The sequence below is a fragment of the Cystoisospora suis genome (assembly GCF_002600585.1).
Source record: "Cystoisospora suis strain Wien I chromosome Unknown contig_923, whole genome shotgun sequence".
Taxonomy (NCBI): domain Eukaryota; phylum Apicomplexa; class Conoidasida; order Eucoccidiorida; family Sarcocystidae; genus Cystoisospora; species Cystoisospora suis.
Genome location: NW_027153724.1, coordinates 4,114 through 17,613, shown reverse-complemented (window position 1 = coordinate 17,613; position 13,500 = coordinate 4,114). Strand labels below are relative to the sequence as shown.

General features: G+C 49.2%; 1 protein-coding gene across 1 annotated transcript in view; it reads left to right on the top strand.

The window, feature by feature from the left end:
- The window catches only part of CSUI_002202 (plu-1 family protein), a 43,824-nt gene that overhangs the window by 29,270 nt on the left and 1,054 nt on the right, over positions 1-13,500 (top strand). Inside the window, exons 11-14 of the mRNA XM_068062404.1 lie at positions 538-2,550; positions 3,252-6,250; positions 7,000-10,999; positions 11,914-13,500. The exon at positions 11,914-13,500 is cut by the window's right edge and continues 1,054 nt beyond it. Of these exons, the coding sequence (XP_067925615.1) occupies positions 538-2,550; positions 3,252-6,250; positions 7,000-10,999; positions 11,914-13,500 (10,599 nt within the window). The remainder of the gene's footprint in view (positions 1-537; positions 2,551-3,251; positions 6,251-6,999; positions 11,000-11,913) is intronic.

Genomic DNA, 13,500 nt, shown 5'->3' with positions numbered 1-13,500 from the left:
TGAGCACTTCCTCTCTTTCTCACCAAACTAGATATTGTATAGGCGAGTGCGTGCGTTCTAGGACGTGTACGAATAAAGCGCTCCGTCGTCGTCACTGCTGCATGAACTCACGAGTAGTTGGATATTGTCACCACTAGGATTGTAACGTCAGGTATGGCGGCATATGTGTATGAATATCTATGGACCGTGGATGAGGGCCTGCGTATGCGTATGAATGAATGAATGTGTATGTATGCGTGTATGTATGTATGTATGAATATGCATGTATAAATATGTGTGTATAGACATGTATGTATGTATGTATATGTATGTATATGTGCCAGTAGGTGTCTGGATTCATCATGTTTTTGCGGACGCTTTTTGTGCATATCCGCTGGTATGCCTGTCCGTGTACCAGTATCGTCGTCGGTCGTATTTGCGTCAAGCGTCTCGCTTCCCACGTGAGAAACATGGGCTCGTCCAACACATCTCTATCACACCCTGTATCATTCGTGTTTCTGAGTTTGCAATGCTTTCTTTTGCTTTTCTGATATGAAGGATTCTCTTCGTCGTCAATGGGTTCAGCTCATTCAACCTCCAGGAGAGTCGGGGCCTCAAGATACGCCTCTCCCAGTTAGTCCGGCTTTGCTTCGAGCCAATATACCCCGGTCTTCTCTGGACATGGTTCCTACTGTCTCGATGGAAACCCCAGAAGCAGCAGATGGTGACAACAAGGGAGATCACGTGAACGGCGTGAGACATCCAACGCGACTCGGAGGAGTGTCAGCAGAAAAGGAAGGAGAAGGACAGGGGGGATTGAATGAACGTGAAACACCGACACGGCCTTATGAGGAAGGAATGGATGTGTCTATGGATTCTACGGCTGTCGGCTCCTCGAGCCCACCTCTGTTAACGGATAGGAGTAATTTCTTATTGAGTAGTCAGAATGATCATAGTTCCAGCGGTAGTGACAGCTCATCGGGAACTCGATCCACCCCCCGAGATACTCCGCTTTCTGCCACGAGTGAGATGGCCTCTGTACATGCACCAGAGGTTGCTGGTGCTGCTAATGGTGATGGAGGTGTTGTATCTGAGTTGGGTGGACGAGAGAACAGGAGAGCAGAAGAATCACGAGAAGGAGATTCCTTGTCTTCTCTTTGTCTTTCTCGTTCACGGCGCCCTAGAAGAGGCTTACGTAATCTCAGTCCCGGGGCGGAAGTACGCACTCATCGTTTCACGTCATCCGGCGGTAAGCCGTCGTTCCCTCGTGCTTCTTCTTTCTCTTTCGCCCCTGGTGTCAGCGGTAGTGTCTATACATCGAGCCAGGCCGAGGGTGGTAATCATCCTACTGTTTTTTCTTCAACTTCTTCTCCCTCATCTCCTTCACCTTCACCCCATGCTCATTCTCATCATCATTCCCGTCGATGGTCTTGTTCTTCATCCCCTCCTCTTTCATCGCCATGTGGAGACGACGATAGTGGAGGCAGTAGAAAGGGTATAATAGCTGACGAGTTTCTCATCCAGACTTATCCTTCTGTCTTTTTTTCTCCCATCCAAAGAGCATTTGTGTATATTGAAGAAGCGACAGCTTTCCTTCATGTGTCCTCTCCAGAAGTTTGTCTAATATGCGCAAAACCACCGAGAGTTCCACGTGCAGCGGCGATCTATTCTGCATCTCTTGAAGGGGTTGTTCCTGTCGATACAGACGATGAGTCAGCAAGAGAAGGAGCTATGGGCGTCTTCCGTGAGCGACGAGGTTGGCTACGATGTATCGAATGTTCCCGAGGTTATCATACATCATGTGTGAGACCTCTCTTAGAACAACAGAGTATGTTTCACTCGCATCAACCACCGCATATCCAACCGAGCTACTTACATCATCAGTACTACGCTACCGATGGAGGAGAGGGGGGAAGGCATGCACATGACGATGGAAGGGATGAGAAATGGCTATGTGATCAACAAAACAACTATTATCTCAATCAAGCAGCAGATGATCGATGTAAGAACGAGCAGGGGCAACACCTGACAGAAGGAGGTGTTCCTAGGGCTGGTTATGCCCTCATGACGACGCCTCACCATCAGCACCACAGCACCTGGGAAGAGACGGGTCATATAGTAGTAGACCATGGTGGAAGCGTCGTTTCGGATTCTATGATGGCCACAGTTGTTGAAGGCAAAGCCGGACAACAACGTCATGATTTCATCACTGGGGAGGAGAGAGGAGATCACCCTTCTGGAGGATCAGGGCCCGGCACCTTACCTACTTCGCACAATGCGACTCGGCCTTTTGACGCTTCCCTGTTAACGACTACACCAGCAGATAATAGTCAGCAAGGGAATGATACGAGTGGAGGAGGCAGTCGTGCTGGTGAGTACACTGAAGGAGATAAACCGCTACAGGATCCAATCACTCCGGCTCTTCGACGTTATTGGCGTTGTCCTTGCTGCATTATACGGGCGGGAATGTATTCTGAGACGACGCTGGAACTCTTCTTCCTTTCTCTCACTCCGACAATGAAAATCGCGACCTATCCTGACGGCGCGAGAAGACTTCCCTCTCTTAGAAGGGTAAGAGGACGAAATGGATCTGTTCGGTTCCTCGTCTGAGTTCTTTTAAAGGCGCAAGAAGTATGGCGAAGGAGACATGATGGAGAGGCAACGGTTGTACCTGTCAACGGTTTCACTCCTGCAGTTGTTGGGGAGTAAAGGCATTTCAGCGTAGCGGCAGCAAAAACTTTTCGGTGTATGTCTTACCGTGTGAATTTGTCTGAAAGAAGCAGCTAGCTATAACTACACAGGGGTGTATTCATTCAATTGACGACGACAGGAGAGAATGTTTATGTATGTGAATGCACTCCGTGCAGCTGTCTACTCACACACGCATGACATCTATATGCAGGCGCATCTATCTATCTATCTATTTCTAAGGAACCTCCAAGCTCATTATAGTGGGAGGTGGATCAGCAGTGTCACCATGGAGTTTCTTGTGGCGACTTCCTTTGCACCTATCCGTTGTTTTCCTTTCAAGGCCTTTCCGATATTTACTATTCTGATCATCATAGGTATGCTTGATTCTAAGAATACAGGAGGTCTCCACGACTCTAGCTCATCTTCCTAGGTGTGCTTCATTTCAAAAGACCAAGAAAGCGCCTTTAATCAGGAAATAAGCGGACAGAGACAGCAAGAGGCAGGTGTTGTTAGTTCAGCATGCGAAGCCTTTGTGTTTGAATAGTATTGTACGCGGTGTCCTGTCTGTTTCCTATCCTCAGGTGGAGCGGTTACTAAGGACGGCGTCGTCATCCCCTCTTCGCGATCTTGATCTTCGAGAACGTTATTTTCTACAACAGCGCATGTGTCTCTTACGTCTGTGGATATCTGATTTCTATACCTTTCTTCTGTCTCTACCCAATAAAGCAAGTACTTATGCCGATTGTAAGGCTATCGAACGGCTTGGTACTGAGCTCCCTAAACCTGTTTCTACATCATCTTCACCACCATGTTCTTTGAATAAGATCCTTCAGGGAGAGACAGACCACCTGCACGAGCCTCAGAGTCTTCTCTGCGGAGTCTCAGGAGGGATGACGGGTACGGGTGATAATAAGGATGCATGCGAGGGAGACACAACGAAGAACCTCGAAGTGAAACCCGAAGGAGACAGTACGAAGCCTGGGGGGGTTGGTGATGATGATGGACAAGAAGAAGAGCGAGAGAAGGATATGATAGATGCTGTTTCCGAAGAAGCTGAACATCTTACAGAGAGGAAGGAAGACAATATCTCATTGGTAGAGATGAAACATGAAGTCATAGAGGATGAGACGGAAAGTCACGTCGGAGTGACGGTGGTCCAACGCGAGGGGGAAGACAAAATCCGGGATGGAATTGAAGAGAAAACAAGAGAAGGTGAAGAAGCAAAAGAAGACGATGACACGACGACGGATAAGGAAATGCGCGGCGAAGCTTTCTCTTCACGTCTCCCCGTCTCCTCAAAGAAGAATGAAGACACCGAAGTTGATATGACTGCTGAGTCTGAGGGAGTAGAGCACAGGAGGGAGAGAGAAAGTAAAGAAGAGGGAGAGACAGAGACTGTTGGAAAAGACCTCTCATATCCAGCATCTCATGAGACACTCGTTTGTAAAGAAGAGAAAAAGGGTGATGACGAGAATCGTGGTAATGATAAGAACGTATCTTTCTCGTCTTCCTCACCGAAAAGAGAGCACTCGACATCTGGGACTCCAGAGCGAAGCAGTGGTGTAGCTACTGAATGTGGGGAGCAAGAAGTGAATAAAGACGAGCCTCCTGGGGGGAGTAGCAGTAGCAGCCAGGAGGTTCAAAGTGCGAAGGCAGAGGATGATAGTGGAGCTAACAAGGATCATAATATGGTGGAGGGAGATGAAGAAGAAGACAAAACCGGTGATCTACATGATCGTGAAGAAGAAGAAGGAGAGAGAGGAGGAGAGACAAATGAAGATTCCTCCTCAACTGCAGAAGGAGAGTCTTCTAAAGGACGGAAGGGGTCCTCCCCTGCCACTATGGTTGTAGCTCGAACAACGCGTAGTCGTACAGGTGCTATCAAGGTCCCATCAGCTAGACAGATGCTTCGTCTGATTGACAGAAAGCCATCCAAGTCTGGAGGAGGAGGAGGGAGAAAATCGAAGCAACAGCGAGCAGCAGGCTCTTCTTCTTTCTCTGGAGATCCAGCAGACCGTAATACTCCGAGTCTAGGCGGTAACACCAACGACGCCTATACGACGACATATCTGGAAGGTGATCAGCTAGCTCACATCTATGGCGAGGGCCGTACGTCAGCCGTCTCTTCCTACGATGCACACACGCTAAGTTTTCATAGCAAGAATCGCCCAGGTTCTAGAGAAGAGGAACAACAACAGAATCATGGGACTGGTGATTTTTATCATCATTCTCATGTGCATCCCTCTCCATCTTTACCTAGTGATGGCGTGGGGGGTCTGAGCCCTTTCTGGTTTTTAGAAGATGGAGGGGAGAACGGAGGAGGTCCTGGGTTTGTTTCATCTTCACATCCTTTTCACTCTTCTTCTTCGATGGTCTCGTCGTCTTCATCGCTTCCACTAGCAACAGATGTGCTTTCTAGTCAATCGTCGCGTGTCTCCAAATCTCGCCATCATGGCGTAGGAAGTAGTAGTAAGGGCACAGGGCGCCGAGGAGGGCCGGGAAGAGGTAAACGTGGATCTATGCAAGGCGGGGGGGGAGGCAGCCATCCTCGTCGTATTCCTGGCAGTAGTAGCAGCAGTGAGAGAGGAGTAACAGCAGGAGGGGAGAACAACAGCAGGATTGGAAAAGCTGGCAGCGGTAGTGGTCACGCGGCGCGGAATAGTAAGAGAAGCGGACGAGCGAAACATAGCAAGGGGGGGGGAGGCGGTGGTAAGAATAGTCACTATAAGAGTACTTGTGGTGAGGATGGGATGTATGATGATGACCATGAGGAGGATGCGGTGGGGGGGGAGGGAGAAGAACGAGATTTTTTGCTGGAGAGACCACAACAGAACGATCCGAATCTAAGAGTTGAAAGAGCTAGGATCTTTCTTGAAGTTGAGAAGAGATTAGTTGGAGAAGTCATCTTCCATGCTAGGAATCGTCGGAGTGATCGATCGTCTGTCGCGGGTCCAGATACCTGGAGACAAGAAGAAGAGACAACTGGCTTGGATGAGACCGCGACAAACAAGATGATAGAAGTGCCAGCTCATACAGGACGGGACAAACAAGGGAGAGAACACGAGGGAGCAGTAGATGAAAGAGAAGAAGAAGGAAATTTAGAAGAATGTAATAGACGTTGGACTGCCGGGAGGAGATCATCTTGGCTTTCACCTCCCTCACCCTCTCTTGGTTGTAAAGATGAAGAAGGGGCGGAGAGCGCTTTGAGTAAAGGTCCAGTAGGAGGAGGACCTGTTGGAGAAAAACGATTGAAGAAGATGATCCAAGCTAAGGATGAAGATCAGGAAACAGAAAGAGAACCACATCGGAATACTCTCTCTGAAGGAATCGAGCAGTTTGATTGTCGTGAAAAGATCGAAGGATGGGTAGAAGTGATCTTACCGAAAGGCTTTGGGAAGCTACGACAAGGAGGCATGCTTGGTGGAGGAATGACTTTACTGGATTGGGGAAAGACACCTGAGCTCGAATCCCTTTCTATGATGAGTTTTATAGCTGTTTTTCTCGGCATCTCAGGGGTGAAGGAGTTCAGTGATCTTACGTTTTTACTACGTCAAATCTCCAAGTGGAATATCACACTCAAGTAAGCTAAGTTACTCTGTCCCACAGCAAATGCTTTTCTCTCGGGGGGCTGCGTTGTCACCTACCTTTGTTACTTTCCTGATGGTATACATGACCGGGGAGATGTATGAGAGCTGTAGAGTAGACGGAGGTAGAAAGGGAGGGAAGAGGAGGGGATGAAGCGAAGGGAGCAGCGGCGAGTAGAGAGAAAGAACGTAGAGGAAAAAGACGTCATGATGTTGCGGTGTCTAGTACCTCACGTGCAGCTGCAGTTGTGGTTTTGTATCCTGTATGCTAAGAGAATGTTTGGAGATACTTCAAATATCGGGGGTGGATGACAGCTGTGGAGACGTGAGAAGACGAAGAGGAAGCTTAGAGTAAGGGAGAATGAGTAGTCTTACTTTAGGGCAGAAGTTGATGTTTTTGACAGCAGGGCGAGAGGAGGAGAGGAGGCGAGGGACAGATACTCAGTATTATACTGCCTGACTCGTTGAAGGTGGTGTTCCTTGATGAGAGTTAAAAAGGCACGTAGTTTTCGAGTGAATGGAGAAGCATTATCTTCAAAACAAAGCCAGCCACAATGTCCGTTGAGAGGAAAGCTTTTACGACTACGCACTATGAAACACGCAACACGCGCATGTCGTAGTCTGCCTAACTACTACGCAGGTTTGGTTGTGAGTGTGTCACCTATCTCTCGAGAGACGTGTAGTATAAAAGCTCTTTGTGCATGAGATAAACGTGCCTTCTTCTGTATGGTTTGTTTTTTCACAGACTAGTAGCAGATATTCTTCCTCAGTGTAGGCTGGTCGGAGGAGGAGGTGTAAGAGGGGCCAGTATTCTACCTGAAGGAGGAAGGCGACTCTCCGCTTCACCATCGTCGTCTAGTCTTCTCCCTCCATCAAAGCCAGTCTTGTCTTCAGGTGAGAGTAGTTCCAGCACTCGAGTTTCTTCTACTCCAAACGTCGAGGGGAAAGTTGTAGTACATAGTGGTGCTGCCCCCAGTACCCCTACTGATATGAATGGAAGTCTCTCAGAGAGTCGTCTGCGTTCTCCATCGGAGGGGAGGAGACCCCCCATTGCTTCGTCGTTTTCTTCCTTTACTTCTCATTTCGAATTATCACTTGGGGGTGCAACAACTCAAGAGATCATAGGAGGAGGGGAAGTTCCTACAACTCAGCATACCGCACTGTCAGCATCTTATCACTCCGGGGGAGAAGGAGGAGAGATCGGACGTGAGCGTTGTAGTAGTAGGAGTGGTTCTTCACAACGTTTGCCATCAACAGGAGGTGGTCATTCTCTAAGTCAACCAGCGACGCCGCGTTTGTCGTCGTCATTGTCAGGAAAAGAACAGTTATCTCATCATCGTGATCCTCTTCATTCTTTGTCGTCGAAGTCGAGTCCATTGTCTTCTGTAGAGAGACGGAGACAGGGGGTGGGGGTCCAGCGTGAAGGCATGACAACGGAGAAGCGGAGGGTTTCCTATCCATGTGTCTCCTTGGAAGCGCTGAAACTATGGTTAGACCAGGGTCGTCCTCATAAAGCTGTGTGGGTTAGCAGTCTCCCATGTGCGGAGCGTTTGTTAAGCAGAGGTCTAGGATTACAAGCAGAGCTAGCAAAGGTTCTTCATGAAATTCAAGAGGAAGCGAGGAAGGAAAAGAACTTTCAAGAGTACGAAGACAAGGAGAAAGAAACAAGGAGAAAAGGGACATCGGATCTGTTTGGTGAAAAAAGTGAGAAGAGGAAGGAAGGAGATGCCGTGACTGAACATAGAGGAGAGAGCGAATTAGAACAGGAGGGAGAGGGGGGGGGAATCTCATCTAAAGAGGATCTCTTCAAGGGGAGTGCGGCAGAACAGCAGCAGGAGCAGCAACACCAGGTATTAGTAGCTGATCAGAGGAATAAGGATGGAGTCATGTATGAGGAAAGTCGTAAAGAGAGAGAGGGCGAATTGAGAGAAAACACCTCCAATGTGTATGCGGTGAATGAAGGGGAGAGCCACCCCCATGAATCAAAAGGCCCCACTGTTGTTGGTAATGAGGATGTTCTTCCTCCTAGTTCTAAAGATTCACATGTACCACCTCCGAGTGACATGATGGTTGCGCAGTCACTTGAAGGTTCTAAACAGGATAGCTGTTTGGTAGCAGGCGTGAAAGAAGGAAGAGATCAAGAGAAAGAAGAAGGAGACGAACAAGAACGCGCGGAATCACGTGCTGACGTGCGCCAACTGGAGAGCCCTGTGAACTCCTTTGTAGATCAGACCGGAGTGGAGAGAAAACTCAACCGTGTAGATCCATCTCCCGATAGAAGAATGTGTAGGCAGACGGACATGCCAAGCGTCGAGTCAGAGGGACAAGAGGGGGACGAAGAATTCCAGACACCATCTCTGAGCCGGGAGAAACAACGAGACGGCTGTCACAAAGATACAAATCTTTCGGATGAAGAAGAGAAGAAACTTTGGCAGCGTTTGTTTGATGTCATCATACAAAGAGGAGATCGTAAACAGCGGATCGGCATGTCTCCGGGTTGTGATAGTCGTTCTGGGGGTAGCAGTATCGGTGTAGATGCGAGTCCGTTCTCTGAGTCTTGTAGAAAGTCTGCTCAGTCTTCCAGTACGACGACGTCAGTTGATACAGTGTTTTCGTCTGTAAGAATATATGCAGGGCCACATGGAGAGGAGGGAACTTGCCTTCTACAAACACGAAATATAGACTGGCTGAAGTTGGAACAACGTCTATTTCAGGTTGGTGTCTGTGGACTGGAGGGTGATGACTTCTTTCATCATCTTGTTGCATGCAGTGCATGGTTCCGAGAGGCGTCTCTCCTTGTAGAGTGCATTAGGTATCATGGAAGAAGGGCTTACTCCCTTGTTCCTGATAGGACACGTGAGACGACAAACGATCAGAACCAGAGGGTATCGCAAACGAGCGGGGAATACAGAGGTCATTCGGACAGAACTATTTTGGAAAGGAGTAGTAGTAGCTCTCTGTCTCCTCGTTCTCGCGAGGAGATAACGACAGTTTCGTCTCCTCAGTCACCACCAATCAAGTCGGGAGGGTTATTAGATGTAGGGAACCAGGTGGAAAAACCATCTCCGAATTCACCGTCACGGCGATCACAGGAAGCGACATCTAATCGTCGTGAAGACTTGCAACGAACATCGAGTCAGGGCGCCGACGGTTGTTCCAAAGGAGACGAAGGAGAAGAAATAGTAGAGATGAAAAAGAAAGAAGGGGGAGAATCATCTTCCTCTTCTTCATTCATGCGAACTTCACATGTCCAAGCCGCTGTTTTTGCCAATAACAGCAGCAGTATACCGTGGCTTCAGAGATCTGTTTATCATATATGGCGTATGATACAAGTCTATGCTCCTCTGCGTCAGAAGTGCCTTCAGCAGTACCACCAACACTTTTCAGCCATATCTCCTCTGAAAGAACAAGCCGCCTCTTCTGCTCGGGCTACGTCAGTGTCCGCAGCAGAAAAGGAAAAGAGAGAAGACTTGCAGAGGTTACCAGACTCGAGGGAGGGACCACGAGAATCCAGAATGGCATCCGACGTCATGCCACGACTTCATCAAAGTCCCAGTACTCCTAGTGAGAAGGAGATGACTGGGAAGAGCGAAGTGGATGACCTTTCTTCCTCGTCTTCTTGTAATATATCTGTTTCTTCCTCTTCTCACTCAGCCGTCTCTCCGGGTAGTCTAGACAGGAGCGAAACTGACAGCGGTGGCAGCGGTGCATTCGCAGACGACGGCGCAGGGTGTAGGGACACTGGCCCACGGACAGAGGGCAGGGATGAAAGTGCGGAGAGAGAAGAAAAACAACTCCCCCAAGTTGAGAACCAGGAGAGGGAAGTTGTTCTTTCTGACTGTGAGGGAGTGTATGGCAGTGTTCGAGTATTTGCTGAAGAAGGTGCTTTACTTCAAGAACTTTTGAAACGTACGTTATGCCGTATCATGGCGTTTGAAAGAAAGTTAAGAAAACTCCCTGTTCTCCATCCTCTGCCTCCTATCATTCTACCCGGTGGCGAAGATTTCTTCATGAGCTACGCGAGCGATGAGATGAATCGCTCAAGGAACCGTGCATCTTCTTCTCCTGGTTCTTCCCCGGCAGGAGACGGAGATCACCCAGCTGAGAACTGCGGCATCCAGAGCAAAAGAAACGTAGAGGGTGCTGAGACGCCCGTCCCTGAAGAGGAGAATTTAGGGTCACAAGGAAAGAGCCTGGGAACATCATCGCCACGAAGAAGCTCGACAAGTGGCATGTCGTCATCCTTGTCACCGATGAATGGAGGCGGCGGCCGAGGTAGGAGGATAGAAGGTTCAGAAAGTCAATCAACAAGGAGGGGTGGAAAAGTGATTAAGGCAAATGAAGACGACGTGAAAGGTGAAGACGACGGATTGCCGACAACATCTCGAACAGAACCGGCAGGGGAACCCACTCACTCGGATTTCACTAGAATCCGTCCTGGTGTAGAGGCGAAGAACACCTCCTCGAGGGGCGAAGGAGAAGATGGGGAGAGGAGTCGAACACCTGATGATGCCTCACGAAGAAGACATACTGTCTCTGGTGACAAGACAGGGCATGAGAAGGAGAAACTTTCTATCTCACAGTGGAGAGATTTACTTCGGGTAGCGACGGGACTCGGGTTACGCGTCGAGAGAGTCGACTGGTTGCTGCAAGTTGATGCGAGGCTTCAGAGATGTCAAAAACAACTTGAGCTCGTCGCAGCGAATGAGCTTAAGCTCCCAACCGTCCAATCGCTACATGCACTGGTAAGTTCTAAAACACACGTGTGCATGCAGTTGAGTCTTCTCTTTCTTTCATACCTTTTCCGAATCGGGTACACAGGGAGGATTCATCTTCTTAAAGGCTAGCTAGGCAAGCGCTCTTTATTGCTAGGGGGTTTGGTTCCTGTTCCAAGGTTCCGCAGATGGGTTCCACATAGTCGTGTATTGCCGTACTTTTATGCCTGACTCGCCTGTCGAGGTCGTCCCACGGCTACGGTCTTCTTTCAAGCTGTTGCTGCAGGTTGAAACGTTACAGTAGAACTGTCGCTAGGATCGTAGAAAAGGTACTTCCGAATACCGTGCGGGTGGCACGCTATAGGTTGATAAAGTCTGTGATGGAATACCTCCGAAGACTGTTCGTCGTACTGCAACAACTGCGTGATGAAAGAGACAGGGGCTCGGAGCAGCTCTTCTGCTTTTGTGAGAAGTTGTTGCTGATTTGTGATGGATCGGCTTGTCGCAACTACGGGGAATGACGCGAGTTGCAGTAAGAAAGCTATTTTAGGGGTATACAACCCGACGTTTTTTCCTTCGTTGTCACTTCTTTTGGTCAGAGTTAGTCTCTGAGACAGATTTCGAAAGAGCTCTTCTAGTCTCTTTTTGCTCGTGACCGAGCTTGGTTTTTCCGAAGTAGGGGAGTATTATGACTTAGCTAGTCAACGGCCCCAGGGTATGTAACAGAAGTCTTGAGAAGGTACACGATAGTGTGTGTATATCTGAAGGAGATCTGCGGCATATTCTTCAAGAGAACGCCTCGTTGACACGAGCGTGAAAAGGTCTTTGTTGGTGTCTTCTTTCAGCAGTCCCTTCTCTCATCGTGGTGGAAGACTGATAGTAGGAGCGAGAGAATGAGTGTATGAATGTTTTGCGAGAGTTGTTTCGCTCGCTTTCCTTTTCAGGTTACAGAGGCAGCATCCTTTCCTGTTGTTCTGCCGGGTTTAAGCTCTCTCGAATCGGGTGTGGCCGCTTTGCTAGCTTGGAAACCCCGAGCTGAAGCAGCGCTTCAACAGCTTCAACTTCAGTTACTCTTACAGCGTAGACAGCAGCAGGGAGGAAGTGGTGCTCAACTTCTACAGCAACTCCAACTCCTTCAGCAGCTACAGCAACATCCCCTAACAAGTCTTGATGCTATACGTAACTTACTTGATGAAGTCAAGACTTCACCTGTCCAGCCAAATGCATTGCCGCTATACCAGGAGTTATCTCAACGTGTTGAAGAAGTTGCTCAGCAGTCTCATCTGGTTAATGAGCTCATCTCTGAAAGGACGAAAGCCGTGGTGGGGCACCACCATCACCATCCGTCGTCTCCGAACTGGAATGTGGCCTTAGCAGCAGCAGTAGCCCAGCAACAACAGCAGCGGCAGCTCCTCTTACGGGGTTCAAATGCGAAACAGGAAAACGCATCTCCAGGTCATCCTGGTACTACTGCTACTACGAGTCCAGGTGGTGGAGGAAACAACAGTAGCCTTGTTACTAACAGAGGGGGAGGCACCGGTCCTGGTGCTCCTACTGGAATACCAGGAGGGACTGGGATGTCGCTACAGCAAGCTATACTTGCAGGGGGAGGAGGAGGAGGCGGGGCGGCGGCGTCTAATGCTATTGCTGCTTTCCAACAACAGCAGCAGCTCATTCGACAGCTTACTTCTGCAGCTAATCCAGCGGGACAAATGGCTACAGTAGGTACTGTTCCACATCAGCAGCAGCAGCATCAACATCAGATGACAGGAGGAGGGCGAGTAGGAGGGGGACGGGGAGGTGACGGATCTGAGGTATCATCTTGGGGGAGTGGAGACACCAAAGGCAGTGGGGGACCTAAGCGAGGATCAAGAGGTGGAACTCTAGGGAGACCTAAAAAGAAAGCGAGGCAAGGACTTTCTGATGGTCAACAGTGTTCTTCTGTCTGTACACCTCCTGGTGGTATTAGTGATGGACATAACATCAAGTACCCAGGAGTGAAGAACGAGGCTGTGATGGGTTTTCCTCGGGTTCTCTCGGCCGCAGGTGGTGAACTGCCTGTTGCCACTCAAGAAGGTCAGAGCACTGGTTCATTTCTACCACCCCCGAGTTCTCTTGGACTTCCTGGAGGAGCAACGCGTACGGAGCCCCATCACCCTTATACAAGCGAGGCTATGATGATGAGGGGACGGGCAACTAACGGAACACCTCATAGAGGTAGTGGTGGTGAGAATAGTTCGACTTTACATTTTGAGAAGTTACAACAGCAACAGCAACAACAACATCAACTTACAGAACATGGATTATTGGTAGGATCAGCCGGAGGGCCGACACCCTCCTCCGCTACTAGTACGGCCGCAGATCCCCAGTCAGCCCCGGGCGTCCCACCTTCACCACGGTCTCAGAGTGGCCAACCGGGAAGCTCACCCCCCCCAGCTGTCCTGCTATATCCGCAGTTTCAACATCATTTACAACAGCAGTTACATCAACATCAGCAGCACATGAGACATCAGCAACAACTCTTACAGCAG